General features: G+C 31.1%; 5 protein-coding genes and 1 long non-coding RNA gene across 7 annotated transcripts; 3 read left to right on the forward strand and 3 right to left on the reverse strand.

The window, feature by feature from the left end:
• LOC126874164 (calcineurin-binding protein cabin-1-like) lies at positions 1–12,086 on the forward strand. Its single transcript, XM_050635852.1, has 13 exons — positions 1–179; positions 584–2,121; positions 2,194–2,358; positions 2,422–2,610; positions 2,685–2,828; positions 2,902–3,082; positions 3,151–4,535; positions 4,613–4,988; positions 5,064–6,491; positions 8,606–8,769; positions 8,883–9,150; positions 9,235–9,381; positions 9,659–12,086. Exons 1-13 carry the CDS (start codon positions 96–98, stop codon positions 11,339–11,341), a joined length of 7,752 nt encoding a protein of 2,583 aa, XP_050491809.1. The 5' UTR covers positions 1–95; the 3' UTR covers positions 11,342–12,086.
• Positions 6,482–9,387, reverse strand: LOC126874197 (pyrimidine-specific ribonucleoside hydrolase RihA-like). Of its 2 annotated transcripts, XM_050635951.1 has the most exons (6): positions 9,292–9,387; positions 8,297–8,398; positions 7,646–7,832; positions 7,377–7,557; positions 7,035–7,285; positions 6,482–6,945 (listed from the first exon to the last, which is right to left on the reverse strand). In XM_050635951.1, the coding sequence occupies exons 2-6, from the start codon at positions 8,365–8,367 to the stop codon at positions 6,634–6,636; spliced, it is 1,002 nt and encodes a 333-aa protein (XP_050491908.1). In that variant the 5' UTR covers positions 8,368–8,398; positions 9,292–9,387; the 3' UTR covers positions 6,482–6,633. The 2 variants fall into 2 exon arrangements, with proteins under 2 accessions (XP_050491908.1, XP_050491907.1); XM_050635950.1 differs by lacking the exon at positions 9,292–9,387 and having other exon boundaries at positions 8,297–8,417.
• LOC126874198 (regucalcin-like) lies at positions 12,077–13,798 on the reverse strand. Its single transcript, XM_050635952.1, has 5 exons — positions 13,435–13,798; positions 13,146–13,355; positions 12,830–13,042; positions 12,636–12,748; positions 12,077–12,529 (listed from the first exon to the last, which is right to left on the reverse strand). Exons 1-5 carry the CDS (start codon positions 13,592–13,594, stop codon positions 12,281–12,283), a joined length of 945 nt encoding a protein of 314 aa, XP_050491909.1. The 5' UTR covers positions 13,595–13,798; the 3' UTR covers positions 12,077–12,280.
• A 181-nt stretch (positions 13,799–13,979) lies between these two features.
• LOC126874224 (uncharacterized) lies at positions 13,980–15,506 on the forward strand. The gene is made up of 2 exons (XR_007692689.1): positions 13,980–14,107; positions 15,340–15,506. It is a non-coding gene; the product is annotated as an uncharacterized LOC126874224 (long non-coding RNA).
• Positions 14,161–16,592, reverse strand: LOC126874193 (regucalcin-like). The gene is made up of 6 exons (XM_050635940.1): positions 16,188–16,592; positions 15,368–15,552; positions 15,069–15,278; positions 14,779–14,991; positions 14,584–14,696; positions 14,161–14,484 (listed from the first exon to the last, which is right to left on the reverse strand). The coding sequence occupies exons 1-6, from the start codon at positions 16,250–16,252 to the stop codon at positions 14,254–14,256; spliced, it is 1,017 nt and encodes a 338-aa protein (XP_050491897.1). The 5' UTR covers positions 16,253–16,592; the 3' UTR covers positions 14,161–14,253.
• A 1,416-nt stretch (positions 16,593–18,008) lies between these two features.
• On the forward strand, positions 18,009–21,311 carry LOC126874183 (protein transport protein Sec61 subunit alpha). The gene is made up of 8 exons (XM_050635918.1): positions 18,009–18,200; positions 18,399–18,466; positions 18,669–18,734; positions 18,814–19,024; positions 19,105–19,362; positions 19,442–19,608; positions 19,677–20,066; positions 20,148–21,311. Exons 1-8 carry the CDS (start codon positions 18,194–18,196, stop codon positions 20,409–20,411), a joined length of 1,431 nt encoding a protein of 476 aa, XP_050491875.1. The 5' UTR covers positions 18,009–18,193; the 3' UTR covers positions 20,412–21,311.
• The last annotated feature ends 136 nt before the right edge of the window (positions 21,312–21,447 follow it).

A 21,447-nucleotide genomic window follows, 5' to 3' on the forward strand; every position in this document is an offset into this window, starting at 1 on the left:
GTTGCATACTTTCAGTAACATGGCGACATTGAATAGGATTGCTTGATTTGTTGATGTTTTGTATGTAAGATCGAATTTGTAAAAAAATTTTTAAAATGATAAAGATATCGGCGTTGAACGAAGAATCCAGCGAAGAAAGTGAAGAGGAAGATTTACCGAGTATCACGAAAGAAGCTCAAGTACGTATCAACACTGTCAATTTTTTATTTCTTTAAGAACTTAACCTATGAATTTCTCAGTTATTAAAACATGGTTAATTTCTATCGGTATTCAAATTTTATATAAAACTATACACAGAGAACATTCAGATTACATATCTATTTAGAAAATTAAATATCTATAATAATCTGTCTTAATTTACTATAATTAATTATATTTTATTTAAGGTTGTTTTGTTTTATAGACCATTTTATAATCGAAAAACACATTATTTAGTTAAATAGTCATCTATGATTCATGTAAACTCTTGAATCTGTTTCCTTTGAATTTTTATTCTTCAGAGGAACTAAAATTTATTGTTCATTATTAATAACATATGTTTCATTAAACTCTAAAAAATTGGATTTGTTTATATCTGTTTCAGGAACAAATAGCTCTTACCGAATATAATAAAGCTTTAGTATTATTAAAAGAAAATAAACAAGAAGATGCGCTGCATATTTTTAAAGATCTTTTAGAAACTGAATTGCTGGATGAAGTTGAAAAACCTGAAATACCTGATGGTAGATCTAGGCCAATGTTGTCATTAAAATATTCTTGCTTCAAGAATATCGGGGCTATACAGGCCATGTTGGGAAACTACAATGAAGCTGTAGAAAATTACTGGGAAGCAGCTAATTTAGATGATACAGATGTAACATTATGGCATAGAATAGGTATCTTAGCTATGAAAATCTCAAATTTAGAATTGGCATGTTCATCATTTAAGCAAGGTTTAAAATGCAATGCAAACCATTGGCCATGTTTAGATAACATGATAACTGCCTTATATGCAGTTCCTGACTATATGAATTGTCTTTTGTACATTTCTATGGCATTAGAACGTGATCCCAATTATGTAAAAGGTTTAGCTTTTCGTGATAAAATATTTAAAGACATTCCATGCCTTGAAGAATGCTATAAATTGTACAATAGTGACTGGCAATTAGATCCACCATTATATACTCAATATGATCATCAAATAGGAGATAAGTTAATAGCAGAAGCAAAGGATATTGCTAGAAGATGGGCAGAAACATGCAGCGTAGAATTCTGCCCTAAACCATTGCCAGATCTAACACTAAGAAAACCCATAAAAAACTATACTTGGTTAGATTTAGGAGAATGTTTATTAGATATGCATAGATATATTACAGAAAATAATTTGAGTTTTGTTAGTAGAATTAATCTAACTGTTCATAATTCTGAAGAAACAGCCAAAACTCATACTGAGGGAGATACTCAGGGAAATAATGATGTTAATACTGATCAGGAAGTATTGCAAAATACCATAACAGAGAATGAAAATGAGGTTGAAAAATCAATGAAGATGGAAATAGATGATGCAAATTCTCCATGTGAAACATTTGATGACAATCAATGTGGTGGTGCAGAATCTATGATGGATATTGAAATAGAAGATGATAAAAAATCATGTTCCAGTGATGTACAAATAATAGATGATGAAGACCTTTTGAGAATTTCAGATACTGATGCTGTACAATTTGAAGAACAAAGTCAAGTAAAAAATGATTTAGATGAACAAAATAACTTTGAAGTAAATGAAAATGGAGATAAATTACAATTGGAGAAAATAATGGATGATGCTGGCAATGAAGCACAAAATGATAATATTAGTGATAAAGATAGTAACAAATCCAATGATGAAAAAGATTCAAAGAAAGAAGAAGAGGTACAATGTAAGGCAGAAGAAAAATTGAATGAAAAGATTGAAGGAAAAGAAGAAGTACAAAAGGTGAAAAAAAGGAGGAGAAGTGCTCTATGCTTTCTACAACAATGGGCTTGGAGTTGCAACAGTATGAGACGTTCTGCAAGAGTAAGAAGTTCGAATAGAAGAGAAGCTGAAAGAGATGATGTTCAATTAGAAGAAACTCTTAGAAGAATATTTCCTAGTACATTATTGTATGTATTTATAAAACATTTCTATACTTATGTAACTTATAATCAATATTATATAAACTGTTAATATTTTAGGCCAGATACAGTAAAATTAACCAAAGACGATCATTCTAAAAATATGGACGATTCTATGGATACAATGGATTTATATCAATTGTTTGCTAATCAAGAAAATAATAGCAATACTATAGAAGCAGTTAAAAGTTCTGACAGTTCAAAATCTCCGAGTCCTGAAACAAGGTAGGTCTTATTTAAGGATGAACAACTGAGTTTTTGCAATAATTAATTTTCTTTCTTCTATAGTCAACAACAAAATTATTTCGGTACAGAATCTGAGGTAGCCGAAGTAAATATGTTCATTAATGAACATAGTAGTAAGAGTAATTTAATGATAATTATAGCAAAATATACGGAATTTTTAAGCACCAAATGGAACCAAGAATGGTCTAAAGGAATATTAGAGATATATTTGCAAGCATATACATTTATGAGGTATAACAAATAAATGTGAGCTTTTCTATGTAAACATGTCTCAGATAATAAAATGCATTTTTTCTTTTCTACAGGGAACACATTCCACATCCATCACCATTTGAAGAAGATATAGATGATGATATTTTGAAACTAGATACTGAAATGACTTTATTATTTGGTGAACTGCATACAGATAAATGGTTAAGCAATAAACCAGACATAGTACCGTTTTCAACGTATGTTTTATTCTGTTTGTTTTATTATACTTCTCCAATTAAAATAATTAAAGAATTCCATTGTCTATTTTAGATTAGATAAACTTGGTACAGGAATGCCATCTGAGGAACTGGGGCATATAATTTTTACAAGCGTTAGGAGGGATATTTTAAATGAAGAAAATATTCTGATATTTCTAAGGGTTTTGTGGCTCAAAGCTAATATCTTTTTGTGCCAAGGAGATACAGACATCGTCATTGAGACTTTAGAATTGGTAAGTAACTTCAATTCCAGCACAAAGAGATTTTTCCTAATTTATCTAATCAGATATTACCTTTTCAGTTGCTAAGTCATATGCAAGAATTGGCGAAACAAAACAAAATGGTTTATTTAAAATTGCCTAATTGTAAATATCATTCTAATATCAGTATTAAAATAGTGGAGAAGAAACTTAAGTCTATCCAGAGAGGACAGAAATTAGGAGAAATACAAAATCTGTATGACGAAAAAAAATACGCTGAGCTAGCCTACATATTACAGGATACATTCAAGTTCGCAAAACAAGGAAATAAATTTTTATCCGTAAATGATAATATCGTTGATAGAGTACAACAGTTATCCATGTTACTAGATAGTTTATGGCAACTACAACAATACGAAGAATGTTATGTATGGGCGGAAGCTTGCCTCAACGAAGCATGGCAAAATTATTTAAATGCTTCCGATGATATAGAACAAAAGAAATGGACGAGGTCCGTCCTAATGGCACTTGAAAAATTAGAAGCGTGTACAATTGAAGTAAGCACTTTTGTTGTAAAGTATTTACCGGAAGCACGTCTTTCGAGATTAGTACAAAATTTGGTTCACATTGTTTGCAATCAATTAGATGTATCGGAAAATACTGTAGAGATGCCACTTGAAACTGTCTTGCCTTGGATCTTATTGCATTATGTTTTGCAATATAAAGAAGACAAAGAGAGAGCAAAGGCTGAATCGTCATACAAAAATAAGCATAGTTCTAATTATTCTGAATCAGATGATGAGGATGAAGGTGTTCCAGCATCTATCATGATTTTATTTATTGCCCATGACTTTATGGGGAGACACTCATGGTGTTGCTACAACGAAGCAAAACTCTTATTTTTCACTTTAAATTTAGTTATTCCAAAATTGGAAACCCCTCAATTTTCCAGTATAAAAAGTAAAGTTTCAAAATATTTGGAACAAATATTTTATTGTCTATATGGTCATTATAATAAAGTAAACAAAGGGCGACCAAAACATATAGAAGACCATGGAGTACCTCAAATGAAAGTGACTTGGGAAGGAGCACAGTTATTGTTTAATTTTTATAAACCCAAGCAAATACCAGAATTTCATTCACCCAGGACTTTAACAATTAATGCAGACACAGAAGATCTGTTTAAACGTATAATAAAGTTAATTCCTCAAGAAAGTGATCCGAATCAAGTGATTGATGAAATGATGGCTTATATAATGGGTGAACGAGACACAATGCCGACCGTTAAGAAGCTTCTGCCGCATTCCATGTCCACTATTTATTATCTCCTAGCAGATTTTTGTTTTAAAAATTGTAAATGGAGTCCAGCTATTCGGTATTATTTATTGGATTTATGCTTTCATCCAACAAGATTGAGTTCTTGGACTGGACTAGCAATGTCATCCGGCACCGTAATAGAAACCTGGTTAAATAAATATAAACCAATGTGAGTAGTACTTCAAACTTTTTTATTAATATGATATAACACAAGTTAATAATAATGATTGTTTATTTTATGTTTAGAAATGAAGACTCACTTTTAGCAAAAGCGAAATTAACCCAATCCAGTTATCGACATGCTGTCGAGTTGGATTCTTGTAATCATATTATTTGGACTGAATACGGGACATTCGCATATGTTGTTCATTCATTTTGTTCACGATTACTAAAACAAGAAACAGACACGTTAAGTATGGAACGATTTGAAATCTTAGAAACTAGAAAAGAAGAAATGTTAGAAATCGCTTATCAGTGTTTTCAAGCATGTGCTCGTTTATTTATTGGTACTAAAGATGGAACAATACCGCATGATGAAAGATGGCTGTATCAATATATGCTCGGAAAGATAGCCGAAAAGAAAAACCAAGATCCTCCTGTATATTTGGAACATTACGCGAAGGTATTTGTAAATCTGTATACCATTTATATTGGACATAGGTGATATATATTCTAATTTGTTTATATTTAATTGCAGGCTAGTGAACTATTATATCACAATAATGCACAATACCCACGTAGAATAAGTCATAAATGTCCACAGCATTTTTCAGTTGAAGCATTAGAAGTACACTATCGAATTCATGCGAGCATATTAAAATATCTTGAACAGCATGAGGGGAAACCTCTAAAGAAATCTTTAGGACAATTGCTCCAATTTCATCTTGAGAAATGTGCCAAAGGCCCCTTCATGAAGTATACTTCAAAACTAAACGAGAAGGTTAAAGAGGAAAATCTTTTTACAAGTAATAAAAATGCTGGAGGAGAAATGGAGTTTACAACTGAAGGAGACAGAAATATTGTTACTATCGGTCGACGTTCAAATAGCATTGAGGAGATTGAAATTATAGACAGAACAAATAAAGGATTTGGAACAAGTCAACGTATTGAACAAGGGAAGACAGAAGCACGTAAAAGACCTCTCGCAGAATTACCACAAGATAATGCAAAGAGGATAAAATTAGGTAACGTATCTCATTTGCAATTAATGCAAGACGTTGTAGCTTTAATAGATGACGTAATCACAAAAGTTTGTGATATGGTTTCACAAAAAGAAAAGAACGATGAGATTATGGTATTATCGAGCGATGAAAGTAATGAATCAAAATCACAAAGAAAGAAAGCGAAGAAAACTGTTGAAAAGACGAAGGTGAGTGTAAAATCAGAAGACAATAGAAAAGGCTCATTGACATCTTTAAAAATTGGTACTGTATTCGAAAGTGAAGGAAAATCGGAAAATGTTCAAGATTTAATGGACGCTCTTATGAAACAAGCGATGGAGATTAGTCAGGAAACACGACAATCTTCGCCTGAAGATGAAGATACAAGAAAGTTTGAAGGGAAGTGGTTACAAAACGAAGATCTGCAATTAGGTAATAAAGAAATGAAAGATAAACCTCCCGATAAAAAGAAACTTGCAAGTACTACGAAGGAAGAGCTAACTTTAAGTAGGAGAGGTTCGCAAGAAAGTACAACAACTACACAAACAACTACGACAACGACCGAAACGAATAATTCTAGCTCTAGTAGCAGCGATGAATCAAGCAGTAGTGATGATAGTTCTGATAGCGATAGTTCAAGTGACACCGAGAGCGACTCTGGTGAAAGTGAAAGTGAGAAAAAGAAAGAGGACTCGGTTTTTGTACAAAAAGAAGAAAATATGACTGAAGAAGAAGTTGCAACTCTAATAACATATTGTTTAGCTGGTTTAGAACAATGCATCTTAAGATTTTCGGAGCATTACAAATCGTTTTACAGACTATCGCATTTCTTCTTCAACAATAAGACTGCTAAGGACATAATAAAATGCAGGAATCTTTTGTTGGACAGTTATAATTGTCAATTTTATCGAGAGGAAAGATTTCAAGGACTATTTGCTGATAGAAAAAGCACTAATTTTTTCAATGTAAGTATTTTTTATTATACTTCTTTTAGTGTAATAGTATAATATTCTTAATATTTATAGTATAGTATAGTATTATAATAGTATAATATCTTTAGTATAATATTTATCCTTCTTTAAGTATTTACATGCGAAATATGTGTGTTTAAGAAAATTTGTCCAATAACAGTTGTTGGAAACCATCTGTATCAATCGCTTGTACAATTTTTGCATTTTTTGGCTTGCCAGTTAGATTAGTATAATCTACAAGTACCGAGCCCCTTGCGAGTCCATCGATTACAGGACTCACATTTGTTATTATAGATCTTGTTACAAGTTGTGGCTGTAGCATAATTGCAGCAGCCATTCCATCTGAAATACTCCACGAATTGGACTTTGTTAAACTTTTCCTCTCTGCTTTATTTAAGAAATTCACAATAGAAGAATTTATCTTTCCCAATACATTTATACGCCAGTCCTGCTCAAAAGTCAGATATTTTATATCATTTTTTAATATATAAATTAATATTAATATTATATTATATTATTTTATTTTAAAATAATTACCAAGGTTATGTAACTGTTGATTGCTGTCTCCCATGGAAGTAAAACACTTGTAGTGTTCTTATTCAGTATCATATAATTACCTTCTGGATCTTGATAAAAATTGAATTCAATATTAGGTGAAATATTACCAACTCCGCTAACACTGGAACCTAGTACAATGTGATTTTTTAAATACGTTAAAAATAGAGGTTCCAATGCAATTGCCGTAGCAACATTTGTTGATGGACCAATACTTAATAAGGTTATTTGATCTATAAATCGTAATAAATATAATTAAATATAAAGTGTTAAATTAACTTGAATTTATTGCACTAAATAATTTGATAATAATTAATTATTCACATGGATATTGTTTTACTAAGTCTATGAGAGCTACAGCTGCATGTTTACTCTCATCAACTTTAGCAGTGATCTCTTCTATAAAATTAAAGTCTCCTAGACCATCAGAGCCAAAGTAATTATCTTCAGTATATTCATTATATCCATTTATTAATGCTTTATGTGCTCCTTTATACACAGGTATCTGGAAGATATTATATAGAATATAATCATAGAGATATAGAATAGCAATATAGAATGTTTAGTTTAAGTAAAATTTATGATATACTTACGTCACTTCTGTTGGCGACAGTTAAAATCTTAAGTACATTAATAACTACATTTTCCATATATGTATTTCCATAAGAACAAGTAATTGCTAAAACATTATCTTCAGACTTAAGAGTCAAAAATATAGCTACTGCATCATCTGCCCCGGCATCTGTGTCTATTATAATCTTTTTCGAAACATTGGCAGACCTTAAAAAAGTTTTACTACAGCAACAAATTGCGTTTAAACTTTTTGTAACCTACATAATTGACAAGGCCGATATAACAAAATAGTAAATTCAAGCGTTAAGTAGTAACATCAGTAATTTAGCCATACATAGAGCCGTTCATGTCTACATTATATTACATTCTAGATTGCAAAAGTCATTTGTGAATTAATATTTAGTATTTTCGCTTACATTCATATTTCATTCAACTTTCATTACATTTAACTTTCGTTCATATTAATAAAAAAATTAATCTTATATAAGATTACAAGACGCAAATTAACTTAAGACTTGATATAACACAGTTATTAAAGATTATATTTTCGGAAAAGAACGAGAAGAGATAATTTTAAATTGCCATCAATGTTTAATGAGACTCGAACTCCTCATGTTCCTCCAAATGTGACTTCATTATATCAATTTTTAAATAAATTATTAAGTTCTTACCTGACACTGTACAGCAACAAACAAAATGAGATTATAGCGAACAGATTGCAACAGAACAAATATTTCTTCATCTTTTTTTTTTCAAGCAAAAAGGGATGTTACCTAAATGAGAACAATAAGAATTGTAAGCAAAAATAATAACGAGGCATATATTTATTTAACATTTCCTTCCATAACTGTGTTATTTTATCAGATATATTTGCTCACTTATTTTTTTCGTAATGGGATAATTGTCACTATTTTTTTCGGAATGAGATATTTATCACTTATTTTTTTCGGAATGGGATAATTGTCACTTATCTTTTCCAGGGCGTTTGGCACATACCAAATAGAGAAGTTGATAGACCAGGAAGTTTCGCATATCATATGTCCCGTTCCGTAACGTTATTAATGCAAGTACTAAAAGAGACAAACGATGGTCGAATGTTAATGCAATTGAGCATGCAACTTGGGAAAATTCCAGAATCAGACAAGTATATTTTAGATAAAATATATATTTTACCTTCTATACACGCATTTATCAACAACACTTTTTCCAGCGAAATTGTTTAACGTTTCAATTCATAAAATTGGTTCATTTTTCTAGAAAATATTTACGTGATTCGGAAAGAGAGCAGTTATCTCGTCAAGCATTGACTCTTTGTTTACAATCTCTTAGAACTAAGATGCAATTAATGGGAACAAGTACCTCTGATCTTGCATCCAACACAAATGCAGATGCTAGAACTCAAGTACTTCTTGACACATATTGGGTTTATCAGAGAGCTTTAAAAAGTTTTCAAACTAAGGAGCAAACTATACAAACACTTGCTTCTTTGCTGGTGGATACATATAAAACGTATATCGGCAATAAAGTAAGTGAAGATTTTGAATAGAATATATATTGTAATCATTAGTACATAATTATTTCATTTGATATCTTATATCTGTTTTAATAGAATTTGGAAGGAAATGTTTTGGAAACTGCTACAAAGTATTGTAATGATTATAATTACAATCGGACGGTTTTAAACAAATTCTTCTCCAGCCTTGACAAACCACCTACAGAGAATCAGACACAGCCTCAAGCAACATCTCCAACTCCTGTAAATTTTATGCTTTTATATCGTTTCATGTTATCAATCATAAAGCGTTGTTGGAAAGAATTCGATATAATCATAAAGATAAGCACGCATAATGACGCATTAGGTATCATGTATCCAGATATCATGTATCCCACTACACAAATATATCAATACGTGACGGTGAACGATACAGATACTATACTCCCTTGCACCTGTGTCGTCCCGCTAGTATTCTTTCCAGTAACGCACAGTACAAATATGTCAATATTAATACAATTTTTATTTTCGATATGTACAGGTAGTCGCGTCCCAACCGCAAGTGACTTCTACGTCGCCACAATCTTCTCAAAATCGAAAACCATACCGAAATCTAACATCCACTGGTCGACCAAGAGGACGTCCACCCAATGTAAATAAATATCTACAAGCCATGCAGCAAAGTAGTAATACAATGAATCAATTCAACGCGAAACCTACTTTCGCTAATTATATGGGGGCATCAGGAAATCGTTCCTTGATGAATCCCTATTTTATGCACCCATTAGTTGACCCAAATATGTTGTCCGCTTTATTAACAAGCGGCTTAGGCAACAGTATGATGGATCCTTTATCGGCAATGAATTACTTAAATCAAATAGGCAATTATCAGGATATTCTGAGACAGTATCAGAATAATCTTACCTCTTTGTCAAATTTAACCAGTGGATTAAGTAATACTATTGCCACTGGACCTAATATTAGCAGTGTACCTACAATGAGTACCTCCAGTTCTAGTATGAATGTTGCTCCTACCATGAGCAATTTGAGTAACTTAAACAATTTGACTGTGCAACAATTACTAAGTTTAAGTAATTCTACGGCAACAACAGTGCGTTCCACGCCTATGTATGAACAAGCAGCCACGACAAAAACTACCACAACTGTGTCAATAACTAAAGATAGACCTAGTATATCAATAACCCCAGTAAATACAGTACCACCTAAAAGTAAACCATCGAAACAGAGTCCACAAAATGACTCTCTACCAGTTCAACTTCCAAAATCTCTACAAATATCACAACCATCGAAGCCTATCTTACAACCACCAACTACGCAAGTGTCTCTGTTGAAGCCATCCATTATACAAACGCACGTTAAGACTAGCCCACCAAAACAAATAAGCGCTCCTCAAATTCGAGTGTCAAAGTCATTGACAGAGCCTCAACCAGCGCACAATCCTTCCTTATCGCATTCTCCTCTGAAAAGTAGTGCTACAACAAATCCATCTGTGATTCCTCAAGTTGTACACACAGTACTAAGTCCGTCGATTGGAATGAAACAAACAGTATCTATGAATGTACCAACTTCGCACTCAGGAACTTCATTGCAACATAAATTATTGTCAAAGAAAAATTCACAAAGATCGTATTCGCAGATGAATGTACAAAATGTAGCTAGAAAAACAAAACCAGCTAAAACAGTGTCTGCGTTGCCGAGTAACTTATCGAACATATTGAGTGCGATGCCTGGGAACTCGACAATGACGCAATCCCCTTACATACCACCAGAATTGAGTGGAATCTCTGTAAGTCCGGTAAATCCTCAAGCTAGCTTGAAAAGTCCAAGTACAAAATATTCACCATACAAGAAGTCCTCTACGAAAACGAAACCAGCATCAATGGATATTTCTAGTTCTTTGCCGAGTTCGTATTCTCAAGGAAATTCCGTAGAAGCTTTCTCGATGCTTTCCCAATTGAAACAGCATTCGCATTTAGAAATTATACCTCAACAAAAACCTCAGCAAATAAAGACGACTATGGAATACGCGAAAAATTTGTCTTCGGGAGGTAGTGTAGTTCAGCAAAAAGTGTCAGAATCTTTGAGGCCATCAGACTGCAAGAATATATATGACTTACCAAGAGGAAAGTCGAGTAATGTTTCTGGCAAGAAAGGAGAGAAATCCACTAATGATAGTGTCGAAATTATAACATTAGACGATTAAATCGTCGCTATGAAAACATTTTTAGTATTTCATCCTTTTCTTCATAATTTTTTTTTTCATCTCATTCTTCAATTTTGTTCATTGATGTATTGCTCATGCTGAATGCAATTTGTCATCCGCAATTTACAATGGTCGTGGTATATAAATGATAAGGTACACAGTCATGCAAATAATATTTTCTAACGTTTTTGCAGTGTACAGTTTTATTTCCATCAAGAACGACTGAAATAGCCTTCGTTCGCTAGCCTTCTCACTTCTGTGCCTAATGGAATCATTCTATATGAACGGTTTAATTATCACACGTGAAAATAGATAATAATAGATGTATTCTAAAGTATGAAAATAATTGACATGGAATTTTTCCATAAATTATACATATATCTAAGGGGCTATCTGTATCTCAAGAAAAAAGTAGTGAAAGTTTAATTTTTCACTAATTAGGATGACAAGCCTCAGGATGACAATGCTTGAATATCACTACTTTTCACAAAGTTCTCGTAAAGATTGAAATAGCAACACAATAACGAATATAATTTCACTATAATTCCAAGGAAACGTTCTTGCATATTAATAAAATGATATATTATTTTTCTACTCTATAAATTCAGTAATCAATACAATTTTCTTTGTACGTAAAAAAAAAAGATAGGAAAGTATAATTAAACATTAGCAAAATACTTGTACATTTTTAATGAATAATTTATAGATATCTTTTTTATTAAAACACAGTATATTTGTACATATATAGAGTATTGTTTATTTCAAATAAGGAACTTAAAATAATCCTTTTCTAACTTATAGTTTGTTTCTTTGCAAAAACTATTAAAAATGTAACTTTTATATATATATATATAATCTACAAATTCATTATGCTAGTAATTTAATATTAAAAAAATGTTTTATATATTTATACAATATTTTAAATATTTATATGTACATCTATGTTAATTTATTTGGTAGTTTAACCGAATTTGCAGGAAAACCGCGAACACCTAAACCTTTGATGGCAAATAAGTAACCAGCATATGGTTGCTCTTTTAACTGATTTTCGTTTAATTGCACAGTCGCTGTTGTTACATATAAGATATCCAAATTAGGACCACCAAAAGCAACACTTGTTATGTTGTTGGCACCGTTAATCTTAACAAAACGCAACAATTCGCCCGTTCTCGGATTAATATTGAGAACCTAAACATTAAACATATTCTCTTCTCAGAAAATAAATGTCAATTATTTCCTCTACAATGTATTTTATAATAATTATGAATCGCCATAGGAATGTAGTAACACTCACACAACCTCCGTTAAACACAGCAACCCAAAGGTTTCCATCCGTATCTATAGTCATACCATCTGGCAATCCAGGAATATTATTTTTTTTAAGATCAAAAACAATCTTCTTATTTGCTATAAAATTTAAGATTTAAAAGTGTAAATTTTGGTTAACATAACACAGAATGTATACCAAATACATTGTAAATTTCTTACATATGGTTCCTGTCTGACAATTGTAATCATATGCCACAACCTGATACGTAAATGAATCAATATAATAAAATATATTATTATCAGGATTCCAGGCTAATCCATTACTTATGGATACCGGAGATATTTGTTTTTTCAATAAAAGATCATCACCCATAGAATAAAAAGATCCCGCATCAAATGGAATATCTCCATCCTTTTCGGAACCCATTGTTCCTAAGAAGAAGAATAGATTACATAAGAATTTATACTATATGTAAGAATTTATACTATGTGAGTAATATACTTTCATATAAAATAATTTATATTTTTAACCAACCAGCCCATAATCTTCCAGAAGAATCTACTTTTCCATCATTCCATCTGATCTCTGTTCTCTTACCATCTGCAGTAGTCAATGTTTGAGGTATACATTTTGCAAGATCTTTTTCACTATTCCAAGAAAGTAGCATTACATCTATACCAGATCCAACAACAAATTTGTTGGTGCTACCTTCAACAGGAATAACAAATCCAACTGGTCCATTTTCTAATATAATGATAAAAATATATTTATAAAACAGATTATAAATACCAAATTACGTAATACAAAATTCTTAATTACTTACCTACCAAAACAGATGTAACAGTACCTGTTACAGGGTCAAATCTGAGTACTTTCTGGGCAAATATATCAACGAAATATAATTTTTGAGAAGCACAATCCCAATGAGGACCTTCGCCGAGACTGTATGGTCCAACGAGTGGTTCGACAGTTACTTCTGACATTTGTCTGATTTAATAGTTAACTGTTAGTTACTAGTTATTATACACACGTATAATCTGTATAGTAACAAATGCTTTTAGAACACAAAAAGTACAAAATACAGAATGTAAATTCACTTAATCTTTCAGTAAACTCTAAACTTCGTAATTTGCCAGATTGAATTATTTTTAAAGAATAGAGATGCTACGCGAGAGTTCTTCATTATATATCATGGCTTATGAACTTTGATAACAGTATCTAGTACTTTGATAATCGTAGCTAGTAGATAGCAAATAACAGTAGTTTACTAATATCATTTAATAGTATATACGTACAATGATCCATTACAACACAAATATAAGGTTATCATTTTATTATAAAGTGAACAAGTTAAAAAACGAAAATATTATTAAGTGATGTTTGATAAAAAGATATAAAAATTGATTGTGCAACATAATGTAATTATATTACACTCATCCAATATAATGTAGCTAATTTACGGAATTGTTAATAGTGATGATGTGCTTTAATGCTAGGTTAATCATTTTATTACTGTTCCTAAAATTTAAAAAATAAAAGAATGCAGAAGTTTTACTTAATTATCTTTATTGTTTCTTTTTTATTAATATTGTTTGTGCAGAATGATTATAAAGTGCATAAGAATATTCATTATTAAAAATTATTATGCTTTAAATGAATTTGTAGGAAGGCCATGTACTCCTAAGCCTTTTACAGCAAACACATAACCAGCATGTGGTTGTTTTTCAAGTTCCTCTTTGCTTAAACCACGGCTAGATGTTGTTACAAATAAAGTATCTAACAAGGGCCCTCCAAATGTGCAACTCGTTACTTTTGGAACAGGAAGTTTCACAAAGCGTATTACTTTGCCAGTGTGAGGATTAACATTGACCACCTATTATATAATACATGTTTTTCATATTATTGTTTTATATTACATTTATTTCATAAACATATTGTTAATTATATATAAAACTCTTACAACAATACTTACAGCACCTCCATCATATAAAGCTATCCAAAGATTTCCACTTATGTCTATAGTCATACCATCAGGTATTCCAGAAACATTATTTTTTTTAAGATCAAATACAATCCTTTTATTAGCTGAAATGAATTATATTTATTACAAGTTTAATTCAACATGAGTTTTGTACTTTATATTTAATGTTTTTCAAAAGTTTCATACATATAGTTCCATTGATGGGCTCAAAATCAAATGCAGCTACTTGAAGCGTAGGAGTATCAATATAATATAATGTATCATCCTGCAGATTCCAAGCTAATCCATTACTATTAGTAACAGGAGATAATTTCTTTTTTGGTTTGAGATCAGACTTAATACGATAGAAAGATGCTTGATTAGGAACAACAACTTCATTTACTTCTGGTCCTATTGTTCCTATAGAAATGTAAATGAAACATGTAGTATGCTTAAGTTATTATTTTTATCTATTAGACTGATAATTTTCAACTAACCACCCCAGAATCTTCCTGAAGAATCTGCCTTTCCATCATTCCACCTAGTACCATTGCGATCTGTATCAACAACAGCAAGTATTTCAGGAAGTGATTCTGTAGTATTTTTATGACTATCCAATGTAGCTAGGATGAATTTTGTACCACTACCAGCTACAAACTTATTAGGTTCTCCTCTAATAGGAATAGCAAACCCAACTGGTCCATTTTCTAATCATTAATTCAGAAATCAATATTAATTTATGAAAATGAAATTGTTTTCTTTTTACAGACTCTAGATATACAATATTAATGATTACCTATGAATATGCAGGAAAGATGTTTTGTTACAGGGTCAAACCTACATATTTTTTGTGCTTCAATATCAACAAAAGAAAGCTTTTGTGAATGATGATTCCATAAAGGGCCTTCACTATGTTGAAACCTGCCAACTATTGGTTCAATAACTAGTCCATGGTTATCTTTTCGTTTTCCATGAGTTTCTCTACGAATAACAAAAAAAGGCAATTATTTCAAATAATACGGAACAATAATTCTCACGAACTATCGGAAGTTTTTACATTTATAATACAGTTCGTAATATAAGAGAATATTTTTATTCACGCGGCTTTTATAATTTTCGTATTTTATATATATACATACTAGTTGTTACCTAGATTTCGTCCACGCATAACTAAGAATTAATATGAGTTTAACTTCGCGATTCTAAAATCCCTGTCATTTATTTGTAATAGAAATCAATATAGTAAATAGTATTCGAAACAAAGTTACGTTAATCAGACTTGGGTTTCATTTATGCTCATTGTTCGGTTCTTGAAGCCCGAAGGAGTAAGCGTAATGAAATGTAATCTGTGTCCATTTGGAGGAAATGTACTTTCCAACTGTGAACGAATTATCCAAATCGGTTAAATAGTTTTTGAAATTATACACACATCCTACGCACAAACCTTTTCTCTTTATAATATTAGTATAGATAGATGATAGAGTTCATATTTTCTTTGATACTTAAAAGCAAATAATTGATTAAAGATCAATAAAAAAAATCATTTGTTTATATTTATAATCTTTGTGCGCAAATGACTGATATTCTATAAGTTTCAGGAGAATCCTTTCACTTACTCGCCATGAACGAAGAAGCCAAGATATAGTCCGAGAAGTAAAACTGTACCAGCAATATTTTGCATTGTATACGAGACAATGCTAATATGTTCAAAAAGACAAACGAAAACTGACAATTCTTGCAAAACACTTTCCAAGGAAAAATGTGAGAATGATTATGGCAGTTATCTTGCTTGCTCCTTATATAGTATTTCTCCATTCACTCCTCGCTGATAGCAAATTATTTAGAATGTACATATTTGTAGACAATAGCATAAACTGCTAATAAAATCAATATTGCTGTTATGTTTGATGCTAGGATAACCTATATTTATATAAAGATAAATTTGGCTGATTATTTATTATTACTATTATTATTATTTATTTTCTTCGCAAATGACAATTATGAGTAGTTTTCTGCAATAACGTCACTTCAAAGAAATTAGGTAATGTTCATTACCTTAGAAATATATACATGATCCTCGGTCAAACCAGAAATAAAAATTTGAAATATAGTATTTTGAATAAATATATTCCTTCTTCAGAAACATAAATTTGTTCGTACAAGTATACAAGTACAAGTATAAATCAAAGATTATTTATCTAAAGATATAAAAATAGTTCTACAGCAAGAACGATTTTTTATACTAAAATGCGCATTTTGCAATTTGTAACTTAAGTTTTTTAAAAAATTTTATTGTTGATTTTGAAAATGCCTGTTATACATTATAATTTGCAAATTCATTGTCTTTATTTTTACGATAAATATTTATGTAACACTCGACAATAACTCGCAGTAACTCGCAGTTCTTACGCTTTGTCTCTTAATGGAAAATTTATGTAAGTCAATATAAATTGTCTTGTGATTACAAGTTAAAATTTAAACGATAACGATATTTTGACAAATGACTTTAGACCTTCAATGTCTATAGACTTTCTGATTATTTATCTTTTTTAATAATTTTTCTAAACTAACTTAAAATTTGAAATATTTAAGTTTTAGTACATTTTTTGTTGATTTAATTTGTATTCCGTACGATGTATATCAGAAAATAATTTTTATATGAAATTTATATTTAAATTATGTCTTGTTTTGTAATTGTAAGTTGAAATTCGTATGACAACAGTATTTTGATAAATATATTTTTCCAAAATTATGTTTGTAAATTTCTAATAATTTATCTTTCTTATACATTTTTTTAGACTAATTTCAAATTTGAAATATTGAAGTTTTGACACTCTATTTTTATCTAGGTACTTTAGTAAACAGAATACCAGGCTTTATGACATCAAAACTCAAGAGTTGTTCATCAACGAGAATTCAATTCTGTAAAGATTACAGTTTGACGTAACGTTCTGTTACAAAGAGTAATCGGATCTTATTTTTTTGAAGATTCTTTCTTGTTGCTCTGTTATGAATATCTTAAAGACAAACTTTAAAAATCTCCGACGAAAGTTTAAAAATATACAATAAGACAAAGTTATACAACTTTTAGATAAGAGAATGCACTATGTTAAAAAATAATTTTTGTATAACATTTATTTCTATATTATATCACCTTGTATACGTATCTTATACATGAATTGTAACAAAAATATTTGTCAAAGTTTCATGATTTTTAATTTACTTTCTATACTTGTATTGATGTCATACGTTCATCGAAAAATTATTTACTAGCTTGCATCCAAGAAGTATACAAGGAACATGTTAAATCAAACGAATTTAAAAAAGAACATTTGACAATGCGCACGTGCGCATTTAACATAATTGTAGCGCCATCTAACATCATTTCCAAGAATTTCTAACTCACGCCGGCCAACATCATCAGGTCACGTGACAATAGCATATTGATACGTGTCGACGAAGGGAGCCACGACTCGCTACGCTTTGCCAATCGAGCATACGCAGCCGAGTTTGCTCGGATTCTTACTTTAATCTAGTGTCTTCGCGGCATTGTTGATTATAGAGTAAGTGGAAAGCGTCGTAGCATCGTGATCCTTTAGAATAGTTACACCTCGGATTCAAAATGGGATGTAAGTACACTGTTCCCAGTCAGAAATTCAGAAAATCTTTTATTCAGGATTACAGTCGCTGTGATTAACGATAACCGTAACCTCTTAATTTCATTTTTCGTACAACATATTGTTCGCTTCGTTGAACTTTTAGTATTTCAGTTTCTAGTTCGGTATTTTGTTAACGTGAGAATTAACTTTCCACCGTTTGTTTTTCAGTCAAATTTCTAGAGGTGATAAAGCCGTTTTGCAGTATACTTCCGGAAATAGAGAAGCCGGAACGTAAAGTAAGTCTATGTCAATTTATTTTTGTACTACATTATGTAGTGTATTCCAGTCGCTTAAAATTAATCTTATTTATGATCTTTTAAAAAGGTTTCTCTATTGATGTATTAATCAAATTCAGCTTCATTTAAATGTTTTCTTTTAAATGTTTTAGATGTTCTTTATGCTTTAAACAGTAATTTAAGAGGTCAAACATTTTTATAGATTCAATTTCGAGAGAAGGTACTATGGACTGCGATTACCTTATTCATTTTCTTAGTATGTTGTCAGGTAAGAGTTACTTTGTAATAAGCACTGTGTCTATTCAATGAAATTTTTATGTTTAACAAAACATTTTCTGTCTTCCCAGATTCCTCTATTTGGAATTATGTCTTCGGACAGTGCAGATCCCTTCTATTGGATTCGAGTTATACTTGCATCAAATAGAGGAACTCTTATGGAGTTGGGAATCTCTCCCATTGTTACATCTGGTCTGATTATGCAACTGTTGAGTGGTACGAAAATAATTGAAGTTGGTGATACTCCAAAAGATAGAGCTCTCTTCAATGGTGCTCAAAAATGTAAGAAAAGCACAATGCACCTTCAAGAATATTGTATGCCTTTAAGTTGTAACGTGCAATCTAATTTTTACTTTTTGCAGTATTTGGAATGGTTATCACTGTTGGTCAAGCTATTGTATATGTAATGACTGGAATGTATGGTGATCCAACAGAAATTGGAGCTGGTGTTTGTTTATTAATTATTATTCAATTATTCGTTGCTGGATTGATCGTATTATTATTGGATGAATTGCTCCAAAAAGGGTATGGATTAGGAAGTGGAATCTCTCTTTTTATTGCTACAAATATTTGTGAAACAATTGTATGGAAAGCATTTTCTCCAGCTACTGTTAATACTGGTATGATCTTATTTTCATTTTTCTATTGATATTCCTGAATATTGTAACTATGACAACGTCTTTATTTCATTGTCATTAGGACGTGGCACAGAATTCGAGGGCGCAGTAATCGCATTGTTTCATTTACTTGCTACAAGACAAGACAAAGTTCGAGCTCTGCGTGAGGCGTTCTACAGACAGAACCTTCCTAATCTTATGAACTTACTTGCTACAATCCTAGTATTTGCTATTGTAATTTACTTCCAGGTAATAAAATAAAATTGTTTTTAATGAAAAAATATCAATTAAAATTCTAATTATATATTTATTTTTAGGGATTCCGTGTTGACTTGCCAATTAAGTCTGCCAGATACAGAGGACAATACAGCAGTTACCCTATTAAATTGTTTTATACAAGCAATATTCCTATCATTCTCCAATCTGCATTGGTGTCAAATTTATATGTTATTTCACAAATGTTGGCAGTCAAATTTCAAGGAAATATTATAGTGAATTTGTTGGGAGTATGGTCCGACATTGGCGGTGGTGGTCCAGCGCGATCTTACCCCGTTGGAGGATTATGTTATTATTTGTCACCACCAGAATCTGTGGGACATATACTTCAGGATCCCATTCATGCTATTCTTTATATTCTCTTTATGCTTGGTTCTTGTGCTTTCTTTTCGAAAACGTGGATCGAGGTTTCTGGCAGCTCAGCAAAAGCCGTAAGAATTTATTATATTATTTTCATTCTTTATGTTTTTAATAGATATTGTATTTTAATCAAACCTAAAATTATTCTACAGGTCGCAAAACAATTAAAAGAACAACAGATGGTAATGAGAGGCCATAGAGACAATTCTATGATTCATGAATTGAATAGATATATTCCTACCGCGGCGGCATTTGGTGGATTGTGTATCGGTGCTCTGTCTGTACTGGCTGATTTCCTTGGTGCAATCGGTTCAGGTACTGGTATTTTACTCGCCGTCACAATCATATACCAGTACTTCGAGATCTTCGTTAAAGAACAAAGTGAAATGGGTGGCATGAGTACACTACTTTTCTAAACTCAATTTACATAGACTTTAAAAGTGAACTTTTTTAATTCTGAAGAACTGAATAATAATTTATTGTAAAGTAAGTCCATTTGATGTCAAATACTGTTAATTACTTCATAGAGTAATGGAAGGTCTTCAATATGAATCAAATCACACATTTTTATTCTTTGTTTGCCGTTGAGAAGATCACATATATAAATATACCTTCATATTACGTAATAGTTTTTCTTTTATTTTTTACATATGATTGTAGCATACTCAAAAATATTCAATTAAGTATCAGTTGCTCGCAAGCATGTATCAGTTTCGCGACTACCATCTATAGATTTTGCAATTAATATTGTTTATTTGTACATCATGAAAAATAATACCTCCTTTTATATGTGAAACATAAATAGTGATTCTACACTATGTCAATCTATATCAAATGGAATTTTGAATAATGTAACACGTTGACAAAGCGTAGAAGTTTGCACTCGAACGTGTAAAATGTAAAATGCTCGAATGTAAATACAGGCATTCGGTGTAGTTTGAATGTTCTGGATTTACACACAAGATGTTATATCTTCCAGACAACGAGCAGTGTACATAGGAAGAAAGTGATTAAATATTTTCAGCATTTTTTACTAGTGTTTTATGCTCCGAATAAAACGGGGTTATGTAAAAGACTCTCTCAAAGCGCGCGATTAAGATCGTGACGTTTACGTGAATCGAATCATTGCATAATGTATAATCATTTCGTCAGGACGAGACACCCACCTAGGGTATTCGTACAACCAATTAATTCGTACAGTGTTCGCTCATCATAGATATCATCATTCCTATATTAATAATGATACAAAGCAAAGTAACATTTCTTTCTTGTATGTATTTAGGTGAATATGCTTTTATAAAAATTAAAATTTATTATTTGTTTTGTTTTCCTTTTTAGTCTGACCTGTATTAATTTCTCTTTTTACTAGCATTTGAAAGTAGCGAACTACATTTAAGTGAATGAAAGTAATATTCATTCGACATAATTAAATGAAATTGGAGAAAATTATTT

This window comes from Bombus huntii, chromosome 16 (assembly GCF_024542735.1).
Source record: "Bombus huntii isolate Logan2020A chromosome 16, iyBomHunt1.1, whole genome shotgun sequence".
Classification (NCBI taxonomy): domain Eukaryota; kingdom Metazoa; phylum Arthropoda; class Insecta; order Hymenoptera; family Apidae; genus Bombus; species Bombus huntii.